Source organism: Phasianus colchicus, chromosome 12, assembly GCF_987193195.1.
Source record: "Phasianus colchicus chromosome 12, bPhaCol1.hap1.1, whole genome shotgun sequence".
Classification (NCBI taxonomy): Eukaryota; Metazoa; Chordata; class Aves; order Galliformes; family Phasianidae; genus Phasianus; species Phasianus colchicus.
Genome location: NC_143447.1, coordinates 3,525,188 through 3,549,706, shown reverse-complemented (window position 1 = coordinate 3,549,706; position 24,519 = coordinate 3,525,188). Strand labels below are relative to the sequence as shown.

Sequence of the window (24,519 nt, the reverse complement as noted above, 5' to 3'; positions counted from 1 at the left end):
ATTTTTACCTTCAGCTGTATCTTTTTCTGCAGCTCTTCCATGGCTTCTTGTTGAGCTGCAGTAAGAGCTGCCAATCTCTCTTCTCGATCTCTAACAAAAAGATGATGAATGCAGAGGGAAACTTTTAGTAATATAGTGAGGCTGAAAAATAATGATAACGTCATAGTTTGCCTCTATTAACATTCTGCAGTCAACGACCATTTTCACTGAACCACAGGGAAGGCATACAATGGCAAATCAAAGAAAAACCATGAAGCAAAAAGGGAAATACATTTCATAATGAATATTTAAAGACACAGATAAAACTTTGACCAACAACAAACAAAACCAGTTACAAATGACAAGTGTTAAACCGATGCTCTAAAAAGTCACAATTCTAAATTTTCAAGTTGCCAAAGGGCAGCAAAACAATTAAGCATTTACTTTAATATTATTTCCTGCACAAAACTGCAGAGCCAGGAACTATTTTTGTTTCCTGTGTCTACAACCCTCTTCCAATAATGGAATCATGCCTTAAAGATCAGTCAAAGCTCCTTCCCAGTCTTTGCTACTGGCAGCTTTTAAGGAAAGATTCCAAAAGTATCACATCTATTGTTAGTGGACATCTGATATACATACAGGAAAATGAGATTTAAGTTGAAGTCATAAATAAAACCCAAGATTAATGGAAGATGCAAAGGGAATCCCCTGAGCACCACCCTACTGAAGAAAGCAAAAAAACCCACCAAAGTAACCACAGTAAAAATAGAAGGCTCAGATAATGTCACTTTTTGAAACGAAAAGTCACAGAAAGTATAAAAGCAGACAGGAGAGACAACAGGACAGGAAACAAGTTTAACAATAAACACTAAGAATACTTGGTCATTCAGAAATAAGCAAACTCTTCCAAATACCATGGACATAGACAGGAGAGTGAGAAAGAAATGATGGATTGGAAGCATTACAAACTTCAAACTGTTTCCCATGGAATATACAGAAAGACTGAACTAGTCTTTGATTTTGCTTTAAAAAAGAAAAACAACTTCTGACTTACACCATGAGCTGAAACAAATCATAACTAACACAATCCAAATCCAAAGTGTAGTTACTTCTTTCAGTCCACATTTTAAAATATTTGTTTAATCCTACAGACTAGGACAAATCAATATGGTTGCATACTTGGATTAACAGTGTTTGAAACAAAACTCTCAAGTTCCCACTTATAAAGCATCAATGTTATCCCTCTCTGGGCCCTCCTGAAATGCATACTTTTTACATTATTAGGTCACATTTTACAGTTGTTTTATGATTTCTATTGATAAGAACAAAATTTTCCACATAAGGGATTATAATCCTCAGGAATATAAAATCCACAGAAATGACATCTAAAACTTTACTGGAACATTATCATAAGGGCAGAAGGGTTTTAAAGTCAGTTCTAAACACACTAACCCTTTCATACATGTGCTTTAATCACCACCAGAAGCACATACACATAAAGCTTACACTGAAGCAGCTTTAAGAAGGTATTCCAAAAATGACTCATTGAAGGAAGCATCCTGCCTTTGGGGTGAGTCAAATCCTAGCAGAATCTGATCAAGTTGAAGGCAAAGACAGGAGGAGCAGTGCAGACAGTTTGCTGTCACACTCATCTCTCAGCTTTTGAACCACAATGCTTTGAATCCTGCTCTGCTATGTTAGAGAAATATCAGAACTCTTTATTAAGAGACAAGATTGAGGCCAGAGATAACAATACCAGATTGTAAGGCACCAAATGCACATCCTTTCCTACTCTCTGAGAAACAGAAGAATAAAGAGAGAAAAGGAGGGGAAACTCAATCTATTTCATTTAACCAGCACTTGTCAAAGAAAAAGAACTGCAAGTATCAAATACAAAGCAACTGAAAACTGAGTGTTACAGAATCAAATAAGAGGAAATTTGCTGAAATAGTGCTAACAGAGGGCAAATAGAAACTGCAACTCTTCTCATCACAATGAAAGAAGTAGGGGGCAATAAAGGCAAGAAGCAGTTATAAAACTGATTCAATAAGAAGAGTACAGGATTGTATACCTTAAGCCTTTAGACAAGTTCTAATTGTAGAGTACCACAGAAGGCTTGTTGTTCATCATCTTAAATAAACTAAAACCACGTCACAGCCTTTTGTCTGTGTAAAATATTAAAGTTTTGTTCCTCAATTTTCCAGCTTTCAAGAAAACCACCTTGTTTTTTCCAGATAAGCTCACAGGTATTCCATTACCTCAACAGCTACACAGACAGATGCCTGACAGAAGGTAGAAGAGGGCATACAATTTCAGAAAGATGTGGAAGTTTCACACATGCACACACTGTCATCTTGAAACAGCATAACCAGAAGTTTCCTCTCTGCCAGCCCTCACCTACCTCAAGAGAGTCAGATACTGAAAGAGGCCTTCCCTCTCACTCTCACTGTGACTGCAAGCCAAAACATTCAGGAGAAGTCCATGAAGTCCTGAGCAAGGCCACGGATCCAATTCACCATTACATGTAAACATCCCACTGAAAATGAACTCTTCATGATATCAAGCTATAATTGCCCATGATTTTTGAACATTAATCACTTTTTTCCATTTCAGAATATTTTATTTGGAGAAGAAAAACAATTCAGGATGATTTCATATAAAACAAGCTCAGACAATCAGAATGTTTAAACAACCACCATTGAATGCTTCATGCCATAAAACCTAAACAGAAGTTGTATTCTTCTTATGAAACGTTTGTGGTAGTGGAACTATAAGGAAAAAGTGAATAAAATCCAAATAGAACTAGGCAAATAAAACAACAAAGAGAAAGAAGCTTTTTCTGAATCAGACTTGTAAGTAAACCTTCCTTACACACCACACTGTCACACCCTACACCCAAGGGTGTACTTTCAATACTTTATTCTCTTTGCACTACACTTTGTCGCAAATGAAGGAGAGAGAAAAGCCCACCTGAAAACCCCTTTATGAACTTCTGATCATGGGTAAAAACATAAAACAAGTACTTCACAGGCAGTGGAATTAATTAAGCCTGGTTTCCCGGCTTTGTGCTTCACAAATGAAGTCTCTGGTGTCTACAGAAAAGGTGAAGTCAAATTGATGCCAGTAAGTCCAAAAGTTACTGGAGAGCAAAGGAAATAGCGAACACAGAGACATTAATCTTGCTTCCTTTGAAAACTAAGCTAAAATATAAAAAAGGCAAATTATTAAAAGGTCTCGTTAGCAATAAAAGTAAGATGAAGTAATGTTAACAATATATAATAAAATACAGCATTGCACGTTGCAGCACGCATGTACCTAAGGAATACAAAAATCTATTATAGAACTTATGAATTTTCTTCTTTCAAACCATCCATCAAGAACATTTATTAATGCTAATTTAAAAATACTAAGCCTGAAGACACTTATTAGTACACAGAAGACGCAGTCTGCCTGAAAGGATAATGATGTAATAGAGGAAACAAGAAAAAGATGGCAAAGTTACCTGGCCCTTTCTCGTGCTGCATCTTCCCGTGCTTTCTCTTTCTCTTGCCTCTGCTGTTCAATCCGTGCTTCTTGTTCTTTCCTTTTCAACAGCAGCTCTTCAACCCGAGCCTGGCGTTCTGCTTCCAGAGCTCTCTTCCGCTCCTAGTTAAAGAAAAATAAATTCTAACTCCTCTTTTAGAAAAATAAAATCCCTTCATATAATTCTTCCTTACTTTCATGATGTTACTCCATCATGCACTTCTGTTAGATGAAGAACTGATGCGTATATTCAAAAGAACATAAATTGAAAGCACCAATTGAGGTCAGTATCACATCACATTTTTCAACAAGGAGATAGTACCACCGTTACCAGCTGATTCTAAGCTCAGAAGGACTCTCAGACAAACTATAGCTTTGATGATCTGAGGCACATGTATACTGGAAGGAGGGAGTTCACATGAAAAAGCTTGCTTGTATTCTAGCATAGAGAACAGTGTCAAAAAGTGGATGTGTGAGGTTGGAGAACTTTGTATTGAAATTCTACAGTCAAAAAAAGACTGTCAAGGATTTCAGGACCGTAAACACATTTCTGTTATGGTTTTCAATGATCTCGAAAAATGTATGATAATGAGAGTATATGAACATAAGGAACAATTTTTTGTTTCTTCTTTAAGTTTCATGCGTTATTAAAATATTGATACTCCATTAGAAGATAAACATAAAAAGCTTAAGACAGGCAACAATCATCTACCCATCATCTATATTCTGGTCTAGAGGGAGGTGTCCTTGCCTACAGCAGGGGGGTTGGAGCTACATGATCTTGAAGGTCCCCTTCCAACCCAAACCATTCTATGATTCTATATGACCTCAGTCATATTCAGATTCCTCTCTTGGTGCTGAAACATGGCAGGGGAAACGCATTAGGCTACACTCTCTTGAAGCTGAACTATTAAGATGGAAAGCAACAAAAAACTGCGCAGTCAAAAACATATATTTCATTGCCATCCTGCAATTACCGGTATCTTGTACCTGAACAGCTTCATCGCGTGCTTGCTTTTCCTCTTGCCTTCGTTGACGCTCCTCTTGTAATTCATTTAAGCGCTGTTCATATTCTTTTAATTTATTCAGCACATCGTGACGTTTGTTCTGAGCTTCTAAGGTGTTTATAAAAGCAATTTCATTTACCTGCAAAGATCACAAAGTGCGAGAAAAGATCAGCGAAGCTGAAGCTTTATTTTTAGTGAATTCCATCCACTTATTGATTATCCATTTGATAATTAATTTGGTGAGATATTTCTACAGAATCTGTTGGAAACCAATGCTTGACAAAATTGGTCCGTTTCCAATGTTACTGAAGAAAATCATGAATATTTATCAGCACTAAGCCATACTAAAAACCTACGGTTGAAATAGAAATTATTCTTCTATACTCAGAGTTTATGCTCTGTTTGAATCCACAAAATAAATCAGTGGTGAGGAAAATGGACAAACAGTAACACATCCATCACATAGAAGTTGGTACTTGTCTGGTTTACTAATCAGTGCTTATTTACAGAATAGATTTCATAACACAATAAGCAAGTAATCATTAGGAATTCAGATAAGAAAATGGGCTGCAACAGCTATCACATCCTTTCAGCTTTACTTATCAACTACTGTTTCTCATTAAATAATGCTCATTAAATAATTTGGCCCTAAGGAGATGTATGTATCTTGGGAAAGATATGTTCAAAGAATATGAATTAAGTCAACCAACAAAACAAAAAGCAGCCAGTGCTCATTTTCTGAATCTAGGTATTCAAGTCCGAAGTGTACCTGCAGAATGCTTGGGTTTCAGTAACTGTCGTGTTATCAACAGGTCCAGCTTTTTAACAATATTAGTAGTACAAGCCACAGCAACAGAAATATATGTATAGAAGAACACAATGTGTAAGGACATTGAATCCAGCATGGCTGTTCAATGAAGTGCAATGTTCTCTCCCTTCTTTGCGTTCTGCTGGAGTACAGAGAATTTATGAGATCTCCTTTCCTTCCAGGAGCACTGTCCCCCAAAATGCTGCTACGTTCTCTCCGAAGAATGAGAGTTCTTATTTGAATCTATCTTCTCTTCTAGTTCAGCCCACCATAACGTCTAATAACAGACTAATTCAAAATTCAATTTAGAGGGGAAAAAAATGCAGTTTTAGAGATTGGCATTTATCTGCTTCACAGGTGATACGTGTCCTTTCCCGTCTAACTTACATTATCCTTCACAACACATGCCAGAATGCTCTGTGGTACAGAACATACACAAACATGGCAGTTGAATATTTGCCCTTTAAAACAAAACAGCTTACCTTAGCTTCCTCCTCTTGTGCTTTTTTCACAATTGCTTGTAGCTGCACTTCACGTTTGAACTCTGCATGGAGCAATTTTTCCTCCATCATCCTGCGCCTTTGATCTAATAGTTCTTCTTTCCATTTCCGTACATCTTTCTCCTGTATAGAATTAGAGAATTCATTACTAACAAAGTAGCTGAAAGTAGGACCAGAATTTTCCTCAGAATTTTCTTTGTCCTGAAGCTTTAATTACAGGAATAAAATATTGTGAAGCCTTGCACAAATCCTGCATGTTTAACCATGCTGTTAAATCATGTTTAACTGCAAGTACACTGATTTGCTAACTGTTTCACTATCCTCTGCAAAATCCATTTCAATAAACTCTCATCCTCCAGAAGTAAAGTAGGTAAATAATTGTAAGTTTGGATCACAAGATAATCAAGTCACCTAGTCCAACGCCTTGCTCTAAACAAGTTCAGCTATAAGATCACGTTGGCTGGTTGCTGAGGACCAGTGAGGATGTTAACCAGTTGGTTCTTGAAAACCTCCAAATATGAAGCAGCTACAACCTCTAAGTAGTCTGTTCCAGTACTTGGTTGTCCTCACAGTGAGAAACTTTCTCCACGTACCTGGCTGGGACCTCTTATTTAAAAACAAAATAATTATGTCCATCATCTCTCAGCCTACTGCCATAAAGCACTGTGAAGAGCCTAGTTCCAGTCCATTAATAATCACCTGCAAAGCTTTGGAAGGCTGCCACCAAGTTCTAATCTATCCTTCCACACAACTGGGTGGATAAGTGAGGAAAAAAAAAATACAGTATACACCTTTCATTATTCTACTTGGAACACATTTCTTCACTATTTCTAATCATTTTCGACTGCAACCTTTGGCAAATCATTCATATCTTCCAAGACATATATACATCTCATGTCACAACAGGAGAATTAACTGTCACTGAAGTCTTCTCATTTTGTTATTAGCAATATCCTTACTGTAGATCAGAAGCTCTTTTTGTGATGCACGAGTCACCCATGAAAACCACGTGAATTGACACTCAGGAAATTTTGTTTTACTGCAAGTTTTAACCTCCAGCATTCTGAGACAACATGGAGGAAGAGAAAAAAGGTTTTCTGGAAAGCAGCAAACTGGCTACTTTGTACCATAGGAAGCTTACCCTCTCCATTAGTTTCTGAAGTTTCAGTGCCTTTTCTTCACGTAACTTTTCTCTCAGCTGTTGAGCTTTCATTTGTTTTTCTTCATGTTTCTTCTTGGATTCTGCTATTGTTCTTTTAATAAAGAAAGCAGAGCAAAAGTCAGTGAAACATCATCACGTGACAGCACTGCAAACATTTCTATGACATTTTCAGCAAGAAAACACAAACAGGCCACTGCAATTATTTCCCTTAAATGTAAATATTGTTCTTCAAGTCTTCAAATATTTACTTAATGGTCAATGCAGCACGAACCTCACTCATCATGAAAATAACACACTCATTTCTTTAAAACTTTCCACCCACAGACCTAGAGAATGTAAGTTTATGAGCAGTTTCATAGAGCCATGAGCTTGGTTGCTTGTTTCCACTGCGCGATCAAGACATGAAACAACTCTGACACCTTTTGCGTGAGGGCGATGACAGTTTCTCATGCATGTGTATTCCGTGGCCAGGCGGGCGTGCAGGCTCTTCTTCCACTCTGTCTCCCCAAGAATTACTCTGGCGCCACGATTCACGGGCTGTACATTAAGAAAACATACTTTTATAATTGAAACACTGTGTTCTAGGAGAAGTTCTCCCTCAAATGGGTCCTCTACAACCTAAGTAAGGTGCCAGCTCTGACCGAAGCATCTCTATTCTCTGTGCATTTTCAATGCCTAATTATTTAATTGGACTTCTAATTAAATGTTAAGATAAAACTGGAAAACAAATATTAAAATCCTAATAAAGACGTGGTGGTAGAGACATAATACACAATAGAGATAGTTTGAATACACAAGTCCATCTTCCCTAAGAAAGTAACATCAAATTTAACAAAACCTGGAATAATAGTTAGATGTTAGGAAGATCTCTCAAATTCTTATGCAGGCATACATAAAACGGGCATTTTTCTAACTTCTGCTGCCATTGCAAGTTAAGCACAGTAATATACAAAAGTTTTACCTTCGTAATCTGCCAAGACATCGTTCCAGTCCATAGATATACCGCAAAAAGATATGCTTCCATTGCCCATACATGCCTGAAATTTAACGTGATCCACAGTCAAAACAAAATTTAACATGGATAGACACATGCATTAAACAGGTGCTAACTCAGTGATTTCCAACAGTGTTCCCAAATTCAACTAGCCATCCCTAAAATTGATGCTGTTCCTGCTGATTTTGAGAGAAGGCAATGGAGATTACTGCCTCAGCTGTAGCAGCTCCTGTCTAGTAGCAGCAAAAATAAAAGAGCCCAGTTTTCCCAGTTTATCACACAGAAGCAAACAGAAGGACACAATGACTGCAACAACAGACGCAGCAGCACAACACTGTTGAATTTACTAAGACTAAATACTCCTTAAGATAGTACCCTATCATTACTCCATGACATTATTTACCTCATTTGCACATAAAAGTTGCATTAATGTAAAAAGGAACACTAAAATTCTGGATGTCAGCAAAGCATTAATACAAGGCAGTATAAAGTTAACTATTTTAAAATAAATCCAACACTCACAGAGAAATCGCTATCATTGTCAGTTTCTATATTAATGTCATTGTTTTCCTCTGCTTCTATCTCTCTAGTTAATTGCTCCTCTTCTGCAATAGCACTAGCAATAGCTTCTTCATTTGCCTTCTCCAGGCGATCTGCCAACTCTTCCTTCTTAGCAAGGACTTCTGCCATAGACTGCATAGGAAATATGAAACCAAGTGTCAGATCTGGACACAAAAAAAGTAGTTTCTGTGTAGTTAATATGAATGGTATTACAAACAAAATTGTATTTTGTTCAACTTCTAATTGCTTTTACATCCTTCCTATGTTTTCTGAATGCAGCAAACAAAAATCTAAAGTTGCTCAATTATCAACTAGTTCAAAGATCGTGTAAAGTCACTTCAAAATTATCATTCACATAATCCCTTCTTATACATTCTATACGTTTTATACAAATGTTGTCATTAAAACAACTAAGATAGTTCTTCTCTAATGACTGTCTTTTCAATACCTGACTTTAGGAACTAAGCAATGCATTGTCTGAAACATTAATAACATGCCTTGCTCTATCTTCAGAAAAGGAATCATGCTCCAAAGCAGTATTTAGAATATGACAAAGGATCAGTAGATGAACTGTACCTGGAAACTTGACCGTGATTAGTACTACTTAATCTCTGGCTATACCTATTTTTCAACAAGAATGGCAAGATAGCTGGGCAAGAACATAAGCCTGAACATGCTAATTGTTGTTGTCTTCTCAAATGACCAGTATTAACTGGTTCATTTCCACTCCAGCAATGAAGCCTCGTGCCAAAACACACAAATCTGAGCTCAATGCAGTCTAATCAGGAGCAGGGAAATGCTTCCAAGAGACACGGATCCCACTAAACTGTCAGTCTTCTGAACTGTTAATAATTGAGAATGTGAAACAATGTCACAGCATTGCATTGCACAGAATTGTAGCATAAGGATGCTACAAATAAGCTCTTTCTAAAAACAACCATATACATGACTTGGAAACTTCCCAGTCCAGTTTGATAACGATGCTAAAGGAAAGGTGATATACAGGGAAATTTCTGTAAGTTGGAATATTAATCTAGTTTCTGGGGAGGACAAAAAACAAACAAACTGGATTTTATGCTGCACTACTGCAATTCTCTACTCTCAGAAAACTAACAGACACCTTGAAATCTGTAGAATTCAACAGACAAAAAAGGATATTCTTCATAGGAAGTGTGTAAAAGGAGAACGTTGACTTGACATTTGTTATTTGAGAATGGCATCTGTCAACATTTCGAGTTGTATCAGAAGACCCAAGAGAGCAGTTCAGTTAGTTTTAAAAAGTTGAGAAGTCTACATTTATTTGCATGAGAATTATGATATTCTATGAGTTTCCAGTTTGGATATTTAACAAAACTGGAGTAAGAATTTAATAAGAATCTTAATTTAAATGAATAGTAATAGAAGGAAATAAAATGATAATAATCATTTATGTTAAAGAAAATAAAGCAATTAGAGCATTCTTTTTATTATTCCAAATAATACTTTTAGATATTTCTAGTTTCAACTTTGAATTTCAGTAGAATTGCACTCTTTTCCTGCTAAGTACCTGTTCAGCACTGATTCTGTTCTGGATCTTTTCCTACAAGAAGTCTTCTATAGACTTTCGTACAGCTTAAACAGCAAGCTAACACTAAACACTTTGCAATATAGAATGAAAACACTAAGGCATACACTTATTATTTACTCCAAAATCTTTTAGTATTTCTTACCAATCTGGCAGCACTCACATTTGAAATATCTGAGGGATCCATTTCAGTTTCAGTCTTAGCTTTTTCAGTTGGATGCTGGTCCACACTGTCAGCGATTGCAGAGGAAGCTTCATTCACCTGCACAGCTGCTGGAGGGCAGTCAGTATTTGTGAGAACCGGAGGCACCTCAGAAATTGTTTGTAAGGAATCTTCTTGCAGTGGTGCTCTAGTGCTCACACAGCCTTCTGATGCGTGTGCTGTGAACTAATAAGAGACATTTGCAAAATTAACTTAAGGTAACATGCTGACTTTTAAAGTCTCCAAAGTGTTTTAAGAAAATATCAGGTGAATGATATAAATAACTCCAATTACACATATTTCCAGTTGGTTGTAACTTTGCAAAAGCAGGATCTTTATCTGACCGTTCCTATATAGGAGCTGTACCTAAAGATCAGTTTTTGGAGAACACTGCAAGCCTGTGAATAATATGGTTCATATCATGGTTCATATTATGATACACATGGTTCATATTATGATTTTTACTTTGCCAACACCTTAATGCACTCCCACAAATATAAATTTAAACACTCTCCCACAATCTGTTCAGTGAATACAAGCTCCTGCACTTCCTCAAGAAAATTCTCCAAAGAGAAAGCTGCAAGACTTCTTAAGGTTAGAAAAATGGCCCAAAATTTTACTGACCTGAGTCCTCTCGATAAGAGGATGTTCAGACTGATGTACAGGATCTTTCTGTACAAGCTCTGTGCTTTTGGGTGCACCATCACTCGTGAGCGAATTCTCAGGCTTATTCTCCGATGGTGGTGAAACGACGTTTTCTTTGTCACTGTCACCTCTGGACTTGAGTGATTCTGCAACTACAGGAGCTTTTGTTGCCAATGCAATAGTGGATCGAGATCGAACAGGCCTCCCACGCTGAACTGTTTCCCAGCCCTCTGCATCCTTTCGATCTACATTGAGAAAAAAAGAAAAGGAGAATAATAAATAGAGGTATCATAAACAACTGTTTTATTACAGCATTGCACAAGTTGTACAGCAAAAACATTCCCTTAAAAAATTAGAACCAAAACCTCAATGGAATATTATTTGGCAAAGCTTGTGACTTCAAGGAGAGCTGCCAGTTTCATAAACACTAAACAAGTCTCTTCCTGGATGGGATTCACCAAGCTGAATTACCCATATGCAGAACCAGGCAAAAATGCACCTTGTACCTAGGCATCTCATATCTGTTTCTATTTCACCAGATGGTACATGCGATAACAGCAGCATTAGAGGCCTTTGTGAAAGCACAGACCTCAGCAAGCACAGCTGTAACTACAGATCTAAGTGAGGTCCGAAAGGAGGTCTAAGGACCACCCAAAATATGGTCTACAATTCTTTCAGAAGTGTTTACTTCCTTCCCCTCTCTTTTTCATTCTGATATTTAAAAAACAAACAAAAACAGTAACTGGTGTCAGCTTTGAGAAAATTTGTTTTTCCTACATTCCTAGAAACAGCCAAATACTGCTACAGCTGGATTGCAGTTTGAAGGAGCACTTGGAGAGGCAGCTTTCTCCCATTTACTTTGATGGTTAAAAGCTGTAAGGTACAACACGCCGACCAACATTTCTGATATCCACTCTCAACACACACTTGAAAAACCACCAAAATTTCATTTGTTTGCCTGAATGAGCAGGTCTTACATTCTAGGGTTTCTAGCAAATTAAGGTAAATCTCTTCTCTATAGATAACATTCTCTCATGGCCTCCCATTAATACCACTGTGTCATTTCCCATACATCCTTAAATAGCTGATTCTTCTGAGTTGATGATGCAAAAGGCAAGCTCACAAGTATCTATGTGCAGAAGAGCTTAAATGAGCTATACCACAAAATGAAGCCTCATTTAAGGCATTTGATTCAGGCTCAGTTTCAAGAAATACAATTTTTTTCGTAACCCCCCCAATACTCCCTTCCATCAAGAGCATACATTCATAACATACCTTAAAATTTAGCACTTGATGAAACAGTATGGCAAAATAAATCATGAAGAGAAATGCTCTGTAAAGAACTCTCATTTTTACAACATGAAGCTCTATCTTCTATGTAAAGCATGATATGGAATCCAAATACCCAACAGTAAACGGTTTTCTTCTGAGGAAAAGAAAATGCTATGCCATTATAGAACTTTACATTAAAACAAATTGATTCTTAGGGTATTCCTAAAGCTTTTAGAAACTAAGATGGTCCTGCAGCTCAAGCATAATGATCAGAGCCCTAACATTAAAATTTAACATAAACATAAATATGAATGAGTCTATTTAGTTGTCAAAAACTGTAACTTGAAACACCTGAGGGTGGCTGGAAAACAGAAATGATTGATGTATTATGATGAATTTCACATTACTAACCTAAAGAATGCCTTGCTGCATTTCTATTGAAAACATCGTCTAATTTAAAACATAAAAAAAAGTGTGATGCTCTCTAAGATTACCACACTCTTTTAGATGTCTATGTAAGTACCACAGAATAAGTGCCAACTTTGCAGACTGCCACTAACAACGTCACACAGGCCAACACACCTCGGGGAAGATCAGAGACCAAAATTCTTTACTTGCTTCCATAGCACGTCTTTTTACTTTAATGCAATTCACAATACATAAAGACCAGTCTTAACGTTCGTTCACATAATAAAACATTCCAAAACTGTGCATGAATCACAGAATAGTTTAGGTTGGAAGGGGCCTCCAAGATCATCCAGCCCCAACCCCCACCACAGGGAGGGACACCCCCACCAGACCAGGCAGCTCAGAGCCCTGCCAATGCAGTGATCTCTTCAGATTACCCATGGTAACCAGACATGTCTCCCCAAGGTCTTTCTTTCATTCTTCTTATGTGCACTTCAACGTGTAACAGTTGGAACGGGCAAACAGGGTTTTAAATATGCAAGAATCATAGAATGGCCTGGGTTGAAAAGAACCACAATGATAGTCTAGTTTCAACCCCTTGCTACGTGCAGGAACCACAAGCAGATTTACAACAGAAAGCTCCAGGCACAGAGTGCACGAAGCACAGCCCTGTACTACATCTGCACTTTCTTCACTGACCCCTACACTTAGTATGACCACAAAGATGTTGCTCATGATAGATAGTGGCAGAAGAACTTCCCCTGCATGGCAAGCAAAACAAACAATGAAGAGACTTTTCAGAAGACTGCTGAAATCCACCCAACCCCTGCTGTTTTCTTGCAGCAGGTCCTTTCCAAAATGAGATTGTTGCAAGATTTCACTTCTACTTGTTCTAAGAGATGTCTTCAGTTACTAGATGTGCCATCTTCTCTACACTAAACAAGCTCAGGAGATATCCCCAGACAATTCCAGTATCTACTGATAATTTTACTAATATGGATAAGGGTATTCTCTGTTTATCTTAATCATAATTGCACCAATACCTGTTAGTATCTTTCCCTAAAATCTACTGAAGTTAATTCTACCAAAAAGTAAATTCATGCCTGCCTTACCTAGTTGATTCCTTGCTTCGTAATGTATTTTTTAGTACCCTCAAACAGTGAAGTACAAATTACTAAAAGCATGGCAATGGGAAAATTTTACTCAGAGGGTGGTGAGGTGCTGGCACTGCTGCCCAAAGCTGTGGGTGCCCCATTCCTGGAAGTGCCCAAGGCCATGGATGGGCTCTGGGTAGCCTGAGCTGGGGGGCAGCCACCCTTGGGAGGGGGTGGGGTTGGGTGGGCTTTAAGGTCCCTTCCAGCTCACATCATTACATGCAACATCATACTCATAATTACCACATGAATTAATCTTTTATTAGAAGCCATACATGCACAGTTTTTAATTTGCACTTCTTTCCTGCCAGATCTTTTACTCAGGACTTCCAGCTAAATATTCAGCAGTGCATAGATACATCTTTTCCATTGTAAATAATATTATTTGGTGAATTCTTTAAATACAAAACACTTTTTAATGCAAACATGCATTCAGAGTGCAAGAACAGTCAGTATCAGTTTCAGTTCTATGCCATCTGACAACCAGCTGTGAAAGTTACTCTTTCATTTCCATTCTCTCAGCAGTTTTGCTCTTGCTCACTTCCAGGACTGTTTTTAACAACGAACTGAAAAGCTAATTCATTTATTGACATTAGATCACACAACTAATCCGAAGCAAGGGCAATACTCATTAGGGCATTATTCTTCCATTCTTCACATAAACCTGGAACTTTTCATACAGCCCAGTAGCCTTCTCCACATGCTAAGTATCACATACTGGGTTTGATTACTTGATGAGTTTTGTTAATGAATAATTCATCTGACTACCTTGATCACTCTCCAGTTTCACTAGAACCTCTCTGTCCCTGCTTGCTCTTGTATTACATGGATATGACAAGCCATCTGTTACCTTGAGGCCCTCACAGCCACCAGGGCCTTGTTCTTTCCATCTTGCTCCATCTGGAAGAACTGGCCGAGCAGCCTTATTGGCACCATCCATAAAATAAATATAGCCAATAAAGTGCAACATCCTCAGGAGTTCTACCTCAGGAGATACGTGTCCCTTCTTAAAAACTTACTGGCAAGCAACGTACTACCAGAGCCTTTCTGACCCTGCTCACTCATATTAAAACTCCTGGGGGGGTTGGAGGGCTGGAGGTGGAGTTAGGAGAGAGAGAGGATGGAAATTTTCAATAGAAATTGTGCTTAAGAATTTGAGCACCCAGTCAGGAACAAGCTGCCCCTTGCTGTCTGTGATGACATCTGTGCAATTTGTTCTCCACGTGCAGAAGTTAGAGTGCTTCCTAAGCCCAGATCAGGACTGTTCAGAGCACTGCACAGCCTACTGATCAGAAGTCTAAGCTACATTACAAAGAGTATTACTTTGCAACTGTGTACAAGAGCAATTAAAATAGAAAAAACGATTACACCTGTATTATCCATCTCACCTCTTACAAACGACACCTGGGAATTATTTCCATGCTAGGCTATTGTCTCTGCACATTGCTGTGACCAAACCAAGCCTCTCTCTTGCCATCACCTGACCTGAGAAGGACGCTGCTCAGAAATAAGGCCAGATTAGGTTCTGTATTGCAAAAAGCACTCAAGACTGAAATTATTCTTTTTTAATTACAAAAATAATGAGGGTAGCAGTGAGCTTAAAGAGGGAAATCAGGTAACAATTTAACATCATTTAATTGTGTATCCAGAAAAAATCATTTACAGAAATACCTGGAAAAACCAAGCGTTTTCTCACTCCAGTTAAATTTGTAAGTTCTATCAATGCATCACACCACTGCATAAGAACATGGTGAGGCTTAACGCTGTCTGAAACCACTGGAGAAAAAGTGTTTTCAGGAGACCTTGCCACTGTAACCCCAGCTGGGCTTCAGAGCAGGCAAGATAACATTATAGGATGGTAGGAAGAATCTTCCCCCAAGCCTGAGTGCATCTAACAGTTGTGCAGAGTGCATTAGCTGTGAACAGGCAGAGCAGATGATACACAAGACTCACATCTGCTTCAATAATGCATGTGAAGAGCCTCTGTAATTCCCTTTGCATAAACTTCACAAATCCTCTTGTACTCCAATCGGCAAAATCAATTTGATTTTACAAAAGTGATACTACTCCTCATGAGAGATAATGTGCTCCAAGAAAAGTATTCAATTTTTTTTTAATTTAAAAATTGGAATTCAGTCATGAGAGAAATCACTGAAGTTGTCCTATACTGGACGTTAAAGAGAATAAACAAAGTCTCTGCAAGGAATGACTTAATTCTAAACATGAAATGTCTGAAGTCTGAATCTTACAGTATGTCTGACACTAAAAGTTACTGAAAATGTAATAGGTCAGTTCTACATGACCTAAATGGAATGGCTCTTTTTGGAGCTCATCAGTATCAGGTAATGGGCAAGAACACACCAATTCTTCAGACCTTAAAGACTGTAAAGCTAACATAAGAATAGGGCCTTTTTCCTTCTAGCATCCCAGACAGACGTTACCTATATGAAAGTGCAGATCAGTTTTATTTTCTGTGAAGTTGATAAAGTCGCCCTTACCATGAATCCCTAATAAAGATAAAACAGCTTGAAGTCTGTCATGGTAACGTGCGAGAGAATCAACAGAAGAAAGTTTCTCTATGAAGAGTTTTACCTACTCACAAAAATTAAAGGTGGAATTACTCTTTCACTTACAGTGCTGATAACTCAGCCAGCTGCTACTGTACTCAAACTTATAAACTGAGGAGTTCCATTACACAAACAGCATCCATCAATCCTCATGCAAACAACTACTTCAGGAGTATGGTTTTGATTCTTCTTTTCCAGGCATAAAGATCTGCATGCTACTGAATTCAGTTATATTAAACTGCAAGACACTTGGACATGTTATTTTAGATCTCTGATACATCGTGTTTCTGAACCACCATAAAGGATTTCTATTACCACTGGCATAAAAGTACAACTACACTAAATTAATACGATCTGCTGCAGTGATTTTTAAACAATACTTCCAAATTTTATTAGAACATTGATCCTAGCCCGCTGTTTTTGCAATGTCAATTGAGTACGCATTTCAAAAACCCAACCAAAAAAAAAAAAAAAAGAATCTCTAAATTCTGTGAATGCCAGCGTGTGCAAAAAAACCTAACTTTATACACCAAGAGGCAAAGATTTTCATGTCTCCATCTAAGCACATCTGTTCTAGAACAAAAGACCCCAGCATCAAGCATTCTCCACAAAACATCTTCAGAGAAAAACTCATTACTAAGGTAACCTTGGTATTCAAGTAAAGAAAAGAGCACTGTTTTCAACTTCAGTACAGTTCTGATGATATCAGCACTTCAGCTATTTTAGAGAATCCTAGGCACATATTGCTCTTTGGAGATTATTTGAAACCCTTTTTTAGAATTTTATTTTAGAGAATCCTAGGCACATATTGTTCTTTGGAGATTATTTGAAACCCCTTTTTAAAATTCAATTTATTTGGCCTGAAAGTCACAACCCTTTTTTCCCCTACTGTGATTCTGGACGCGAATGACGGCATACAGAAACCATACAGACAGACTTTTCCTCGAAAGAAATTGTGTTAAACCTTACCCTCACCTTGCTCTCAGTTTGCTTATCAGCTTGCAGCCAAAAGATCTTTCCTGGGGTGATGTGTAATGAAATTTTCACTGATCAATTTATAGCTACTGGAAATACAGTGGAACATTACCTGCCCTTGAAAACACACCACTGTCTAAAACTTACCCATTACAGTGATAAAGTGAAGCTATAGTAATCTTTCCCCTCCGTCTGTGATTTAGATTTTAACATCATACAAGGCAAAACGAGACATTTTCATTTGAAGACAGGTCACACTTTGAACCAACAGCGCATTTTGCAAAAATAACTTCAGCCATTTAAAAAGACTTGCCATTTTTTCGGGATGACTTCTGTATTGGGGCTGGCAGACAGCTTTGTGTAGTTGCTAACTCAGGACCGGCCGCTTTTCCATGGTTGGCTTTTACCTTATCAGCCCAACTTACACCAGAAGGAGCCAGGCGTGTCGCAGAAATTGCCACAGATGGGTTCCTAAACGAAAATCATAGCTCTTATTAGCATCTAATCAAAGAACAGAACGGATCATTAGAAAACTCAAATTCAACTCACTAACAAAGCACGTGGAAACACAGCAAGTTGAGTTGTCAGGTACTACCCTAACAGCCTTTTGCATCTGTCCAGGCACAGAGAGGACAGAAGAACACACCAAGCAGTGCTACAGGCTGGAGAAAAATCTCCGTGTAAGATTCCTTGTACATAGAAGTCAGTGAAGCAAACGAACAGGAAGCTCAATTCCCAGGTTGAAATTTAAAAAAATGCCTAATGGTGAAAGAAAGATTCAACATTGTAGCAATGCATAAACAGTTCCCACAAGAAACACTCTCTAATAGCAAGTTTTTTTTTTAAATGATAACAATAAACACATGGTGAGTATTTGCAGCCAAATAGAACAGCCCTTCTCTTGCATCTTCCTGGCTCCTGCCCAACTGCACCAATGAACTGCAGAGATCCGGCTGCAGACACCACGTGTACGAGGAGTCCTGTATGTACAGGAAGTCCATTAAAGTGCAAGTTTAGCTGTAAACGTAGACCACACAAATCCATAACATGCTGTGTTTTGCTGGACAGTTGAGTAAACAAACTAATACATCCGTTTTCCACTACCTGTTCCACAGAAAGAAATCCAAAAGGCCATCTTCCCAACTTGTGGAAAGATGCACTGACTGCCTCAACGTGGCACTTCTGGGACTGTAGTGCTCTACCAAATATTTTGGTTTGCCTGCTGTAAAAAGTGACCATTTTCAATACAAACTGCCAGGTTTTATTTATATGAATGCAACCAACAGTTTTTTCTTTTTTAAAATATTTGAAAATGGTAACATCCACTCTGTCCAATTCTTCAGTAGCAAGAATCATTATATCTGCAATCACACAAGTGATTTCTCTTCCAAGCTTACAACACTGAGTAAACTGGTCCAAGAAATCCAGCTGCCCCACTAGCTAAAGCAAAGTAGGGACAAAGAAATAGAGATCTCACAAGTTTCAAACAAATACATAGAAAAGCCCTACATAACAGGACTGTTCAATATCTTAAGGCCAGTGGGACAACAAGAGGTTTATCAAGGCAGCCACCAAAAAAGAGCAATGTCATAAATACCTGACTAGTGTTTACAGTCCTCATCTGTTCTAAGGGGATGCAATAGGATGTGAGAATCCAGAAAGAAAGGCTGACCAAAGCCCTCAGAATGCACTAGGATATGAACACAGCTACAAACCACGGCAGATATTTACAAAGCAAGGCATATACAAAGGAACAACAAAAGTGTCAGACCAGACTCATTTCCACAAGCACTCCAAGATGAGGTCCCCCCTCAGTTCCTGCACTCTATCTCACGTAGTTCCATACAGCTCAGCAAAGAGAAAATCAGAACAGCAAGCACTGAGTGACACCTCCTTCACCTTACTCCCACATTACAGCAATTTACAGTGAAAAACTTATTAAGCACATTTTTGTGTTTCATAACCACAGATATAATTGAATCCTTACGATATTAATTTCAGGATTTTTAAAATAAAAAGGAAGAACTTTTATTTCCTCCATATTCAGTTTCTTCATGCGATTGCTTGTGCATGTTTTCCTCCAATCATCATGCATTTAAGCAGACAATTTTGCTCTCTAATTTTGTTTCACATAGTCACTTAAAGTGAAAGATGCATTATTCTATCATATATTGTTTTACATTTAAACCTGTATCAATTTTGCTGCTCATTATCATCTCACTACATTCAGTCTTTTTGATCAATGTTTACTTCAACATACTCAGATGGACACTTGCACAGCACACAATTTTAAAATGCACACATTTTGACCTTAGTTTTGTAGCAGGAAAAGAGTATTAAACAGAAAACACAAAATATGAATATAATTGTATTTTAAGCTCAGGTCTTTGTATCAACCAATAATCAAATACATAATGAAATAGGCAAAAATTAAGTACTTGACAGGTTTTTCTTTTATAGAGCATTTGTGCATGAAAAGCATATGCAAATGTGTATATACAATTTAATAACATAAAAGTCATTATTATGGAAGAATAGCATACTCATTTTATCTGTTTCAAATGAATCCTTACGTTAGCTTTAATAGAAAAATCTGTTCTCATACCCAAAATTCAAACTTCTCCGAGCGTTTGATGTCACACTGATTCTATCTGATGAGGGACTTGGGATCACGTGGCGTCCTGGAGACATTTTCTTTACTTCCCAGGCTAATGAAGTAGGCCTGCAAATGGAGGAAAGAAGAGGTTAAAAATGAGGAGTCCACAAGTTGTCCTCTATCTGCATCTGTAAATGCTATGCAGCATTATGGAGTATTGCTGAATGCAATCAGACACCTTTGCAATTGTTTCTATCACAGAATCACAGAATGGCCAGGGTTGGAAGGGACCTCGAGGATCACGAATCTCCAACCCCCTGCCACATGCAGGGCCACCAACCTCCTCATTTAATGCTAGACCAGGCTGCCCAGGGCCCCATCCAACCTGGCCTTGAACACCTCCAGGGACGGGGCATCCACAGCCTCTCTGGGCAGCTGTTCCAGCACCTCACCACTCTCTCTGTAAAGAACTTCCCCCTGACATCCAACCTCAATCTTCCCTCCCTCAACTTCAAACCATTTCCCCTCATCCTGCAGTTATCTACCCTTTCAAAGAGTTGATTCCCCTCCTCTTTGTAGGCTCCCTTTAGGTACTGAAAGGCTGCAATGAGGTCACCCCGCAGCCTTCTTTTCTCCATGCTGAACAAGCCCAGCTCCCTCAGCCTGTCCTCATAGGGGAGGTGCTCCAGTCCCCTGATCATCTTTGTGGCCCTCCTCTGGACCCTCTCCAACAGCTCCCTGTCATTCTTGTACTGGGGGCTCCAGACCTGGATGCAGTACTGCAGATGGGGCCTCACAAGAGCAGAGTAGAGGGGAACAATCACCTCCCTGTCCCAAACCATATTACACAGAATCAGATTAAAAAAAAGTTATTCAGTCTTGCAAACTACAGTGCCTACTTAAAACAGTTTTACTTTTCAAATACTTTATTTCCAAATTCTCTTCCATTTTCAGCACAACTAACCCCCAGTAACACAATGAGGGAGGAAAGAACTCCCACTAAGTCCTCACACCAAGCCTGTCCAAAAGAAAAGTTTTTCTCCTGGTTCCCCACAACAGTTATTACAATTTTCCCAATTTGTTCAATGTTTGCTACAGACAAAATTTTATCAAGAGTCAGCATGGGGATATAAGTGAAAGGAAAAAAACCCAGCAGCTGATTACCTGCTTTGAGCATCAGCCTTCTCTAGCTTCTCCTGAAGCTGTATCCAGTCAATCAGTGCTTTGAAGTCCCTCACATAGTTATCGAGCATCATCAGGACTTCCTGAAAAGCAACCATTACATCAATCTCTGTATTTAAAAAACAATCCTCTCAGCTCCCAAAAGTGACTTGCTAGAAAGGAAATCTACTGCTCTGCATCTTTCCTGACAAAAATAAAAACAAGAAAAACCCTGAAAGCAAGAAATCTCAAATTTCGATGTGAACCTACATTAAAACATGTACTCTATAAAAAAAGGCATATTTTTTAAGACTTCTGCAAGATCTAATGTTTAAGGACAACAGAGCAAAATTTGTCTAGAAACTTATACCTAGCAAACATAGGTATCACTGCTCTGTTTTGGTTTTGCTTTGTCAGTCATCATCCCCAGAAATATACTAGGCATACTTCATGAAACATGCAGAAAAGATATAAATCCTTGTAGCAGAAAAGTAAAAACTCATTGCAAATGATTGATCTGTTTGCAGAGACAGTTACACCAAGGTAACTTATCAGACAGAGGGAGTTCCTTTTGGAGAATCCCAGATGGCTGCAGTATAGTACTTAACAGAGCTTGAGCCTGCTGCTCTGCCCATATCTTGTTCCTGAGGGCTTCCAAAGGATGCAAGGATGAATGACTGCTTGTACCCATCTAGGTTCGTGACAGATACCCTACTGTCACAAATTATCAGCACAATCACACTGATGAGGATCTTTTAAAGGAATCTTATGGTGATACTTGGAGAAGCAACATGAGAAAGCATTAAATTTCATTTATGGAAAGATTGCCTTTGACATAAACTTACCAAGAAACAAACATGACCTGCAAAATACAAAGCTTATATTCTCCCCTTTGATTAGTACACTTTAACAAGTGAGGAAGAAGTCACCAACTGTGAATTTGCCAGCAAAGAGTGATTACCTGTCCAGACCTTACAACTTCAGTGATCAGATTATACTTTTTAACCACTAGAAACCAGTTTATTTCCTATTTTAAAAGTCGCTTTTAAACTACAAGGAGTTGCTGAAGAATTTGTGCATTTTTATGTTACCTGATCACTGAAAGCTGCATTTGTGAACACATCTTACAGCATGAAAGATTTACATATTGTCATAAAATAGCACAACTGGAAGAGATCTTAAGAGCAAACTAATCCATCCCATAAGTCCAGGTAGATTTAAACACACTGCCAGAAATCACATGGACATGCTGCAGTTTCATTTGAACGCTGTAAAATCTTGGTTAAGAAGTTAGAGGAAGGCTGCAAATGATGCGTTGCTCTCCAACACATAAAATGAACTGTTGTGAAAAGACAAAATTAACTCCACGTTACATCAGGAAGAAATTCAGTAATAAAATGTCAACAGCTGAGCAGTACAGAACTGAATGACTCGTTTCCAACACAAATATCCTCATGTTTAACTTCCATCTTTCCAGTTTGGACAAATGTGTCACTGCAGTAAATACTGAAAGATCAGATTCCGTACTGAAACAATCAAAAATTAAAAGTAAGATGGGATGCTGCAGCCCTTACTCAGCACTGACATCTTCCCACAGCAAAGCAATGTTCCCTGAGCAACCTGTGGCTCTCAGCTCCAACATGGCCAAGAAGGGAGCCATTTTTACAAGGCATGCAGGCAAGAAATCACTCACATTCCACGTACATAGTCAAAGTGTCATTTCCTGAACATGACAAAAAGCACACACACCATCAGCCCACAGACCTGACGATCACCCACAGCGTATTAATGCATTTCCAAAGCAGCTGCTTCAAGATCACATCCATCAGAAACAAAAGTTTTCACAAACCAGAAGAATTGCACGCAGCACTGCTCTCTGAAAACACGTTGGAAATAACGATCCATAAGTGAAGCTTGGATTCTGTGATTACAATAAAAGGAAAAAATATGACACTCTCCTGATTTGCAGATTCTTTTCTATATCGAAGTCTTCATTGTTCCATTAAGAGAAATGTTCTTTTCAAAGTTATTAGAGGGAAATATTTGGGGAGTGATCTCAAATGTGTAAGTTCCTAAGGGCAAAACAATAAACATTTCAGTACTGCCCAGTGTAGCTACAGTGCCCCAGCAAAGCTGGCTAATGCCTGCTTTTGTAGCATCACATCCTACCCAGCTTTACCTGTAACACAAGAAGGATCTTAACACACAGTCTTCTGTGTAACATTTAACGATGATTATTCCTTTTGTTTAATAAATGCAAGTTTGAAAGTCAGCTTCAGCTTGCACTTAAGTATTCACTAGTAGGGATGACAGAGCATGTGCCATCTGTTATATCAAAAAAGTGACACAAAGTCAAACAATACCATTGCTGACCTACAAGTTGCTCTTTGTTTTGAAATCCTCCATAAGAAAGCAAACAAAAATCTTTCTTACAAGGCAGTTAGTTTACAACACGAGAATAATTCATAAGTAAGGTCTGCTCCAAGGCATGAACGAGGCGAGTGTTTGAAGCAGCTCTTTTTTCCAGTTTCACTAATAAAATTTCAGCTTTCTAATTCAATTCACATCCATTTCAGCTAGCCTATGCTAAGTTGTGCTGACTGTTATTAACAATGAGGGCATAGAAAGCAAAATTTAATTCTGAATCACTTACTTTTCAAGTCTGTCACTGAGAGATTCCTCAAAAAAAAAAAAAAAGAATCCATCTGAACATAAGTTACATTTCTGAATTTAGTTGGCACATGAAAAAGAGACAATAAATGGCTTAACCTATTTTAAGGAATGTTTAGCTACACATTATCAGAAATGATCAGAGCAGAGCCATGCAGCTGTAATCCGAGCCATGTTCTACGAACAAGGGAATACAAACAAGACAAGCAGCTGGAGCTGCCCCGCATTCACTGATGCACATCTTTCTCCCTAAAGCTATGAGGGCCATTTTGTCAAGCAGGATGAAGCAGAACAAAAGTGGCTCTGAAAGCGCCGTTACAGGCTTCCAGATAACTACATATAGATGTACAGCTAAAATTACCAATTAGTTTACCAATTGGCTGCAACGGATTCGATTGGTTTGTAATTAATTCGAGTTAGCGGCGCACACGGCAGGCCGGTCGGCGCCATCCCTTTGTCCTGCTGACACACAATCCCAGTGCAGGGCTCCAGGGTCCCGGACATCAATACAGCCCTGTGCCTTACCTACGGCACTGAGGAGAGCAGATATACCCTGCGGTGCTGAAGCAGTGGAAACTCGTAGCACTTGAGAAGGTGCTGACAAAAAAAGAACCTTGATGGGGTAGACTGTGGCTGCGCTAGAGTCAAAACAATTTTAAATCCCATTATTTTTCAAGGTCATAACCATCCCGCGTGGTTTTTAAAGAGCCAGTTCAAACTGAAAAAGAAAGCAATGCTGTTAAAAAAAATAGACTAGAGGAAAACCACTGGC

General features: G+C 38.4%; 1 protein-coding gene across 4 annotated transcripts in view; it reads right to left on the bottom strand.

The window, feature by feature from the left end:
- SCAPER (S-phase cyclin A associated protein in the ER) overlaps positions 1–24,519 on the bottom strand; it is a 144,117-nt gene that overhangs the window by 98,949 nt on the left and 20,649 nt on the right. For all 4 annotated transcript variants that reach the window (XM_090148678.1, XM_031616350.2, XM_031616351.2 and 1 more), the window contains 13 exons: positions 21,081–21,181; positions 19,926–20,042; positions 17,634–17,791; positions 10,924–11,189; positions 10,261–10,485; positions 8,495–8,665; positions 7,940–8,015; positions 7,398–7,515; positions 6,958–7,069; positions 5,799–5,939; positions 4,492–4,647; positions 3,482–3,624; positions 9–90 (listed from right to left, as the gene is read on the bottom strand). In XM_090148678.1, the coding sequence (XP_090004804.1) occupies positions 9–90; positions 3,482–3,624; positions 4,492–4,647; positions 5,799–5,939; positions 6,958–7,069; positions 7,398–7,515; positions 7,940–8,015; positions 8,495–8,665; positions 10,261–10,485; positions 10,924–11,189; positions 17,634–17,791; positions 19,926–20,042; positions 21,081–21,181 (1,866 nt within the window). The remainder of the gene's footprint in view (positions 1–8; positions 91–3,481; positions 3,625–4,491; positions 4,648–5,798; positions 5,940–6,957; positions 7,070–7,397; positions 7,516–7,939; positions 8,016–8,494; positions 8,666–10,260; positions 10,486–10,923; positions 11,190–17,633; positions 17,792–19,925; positions 20,043–21,080; positions 21,182–24,519) is intronic.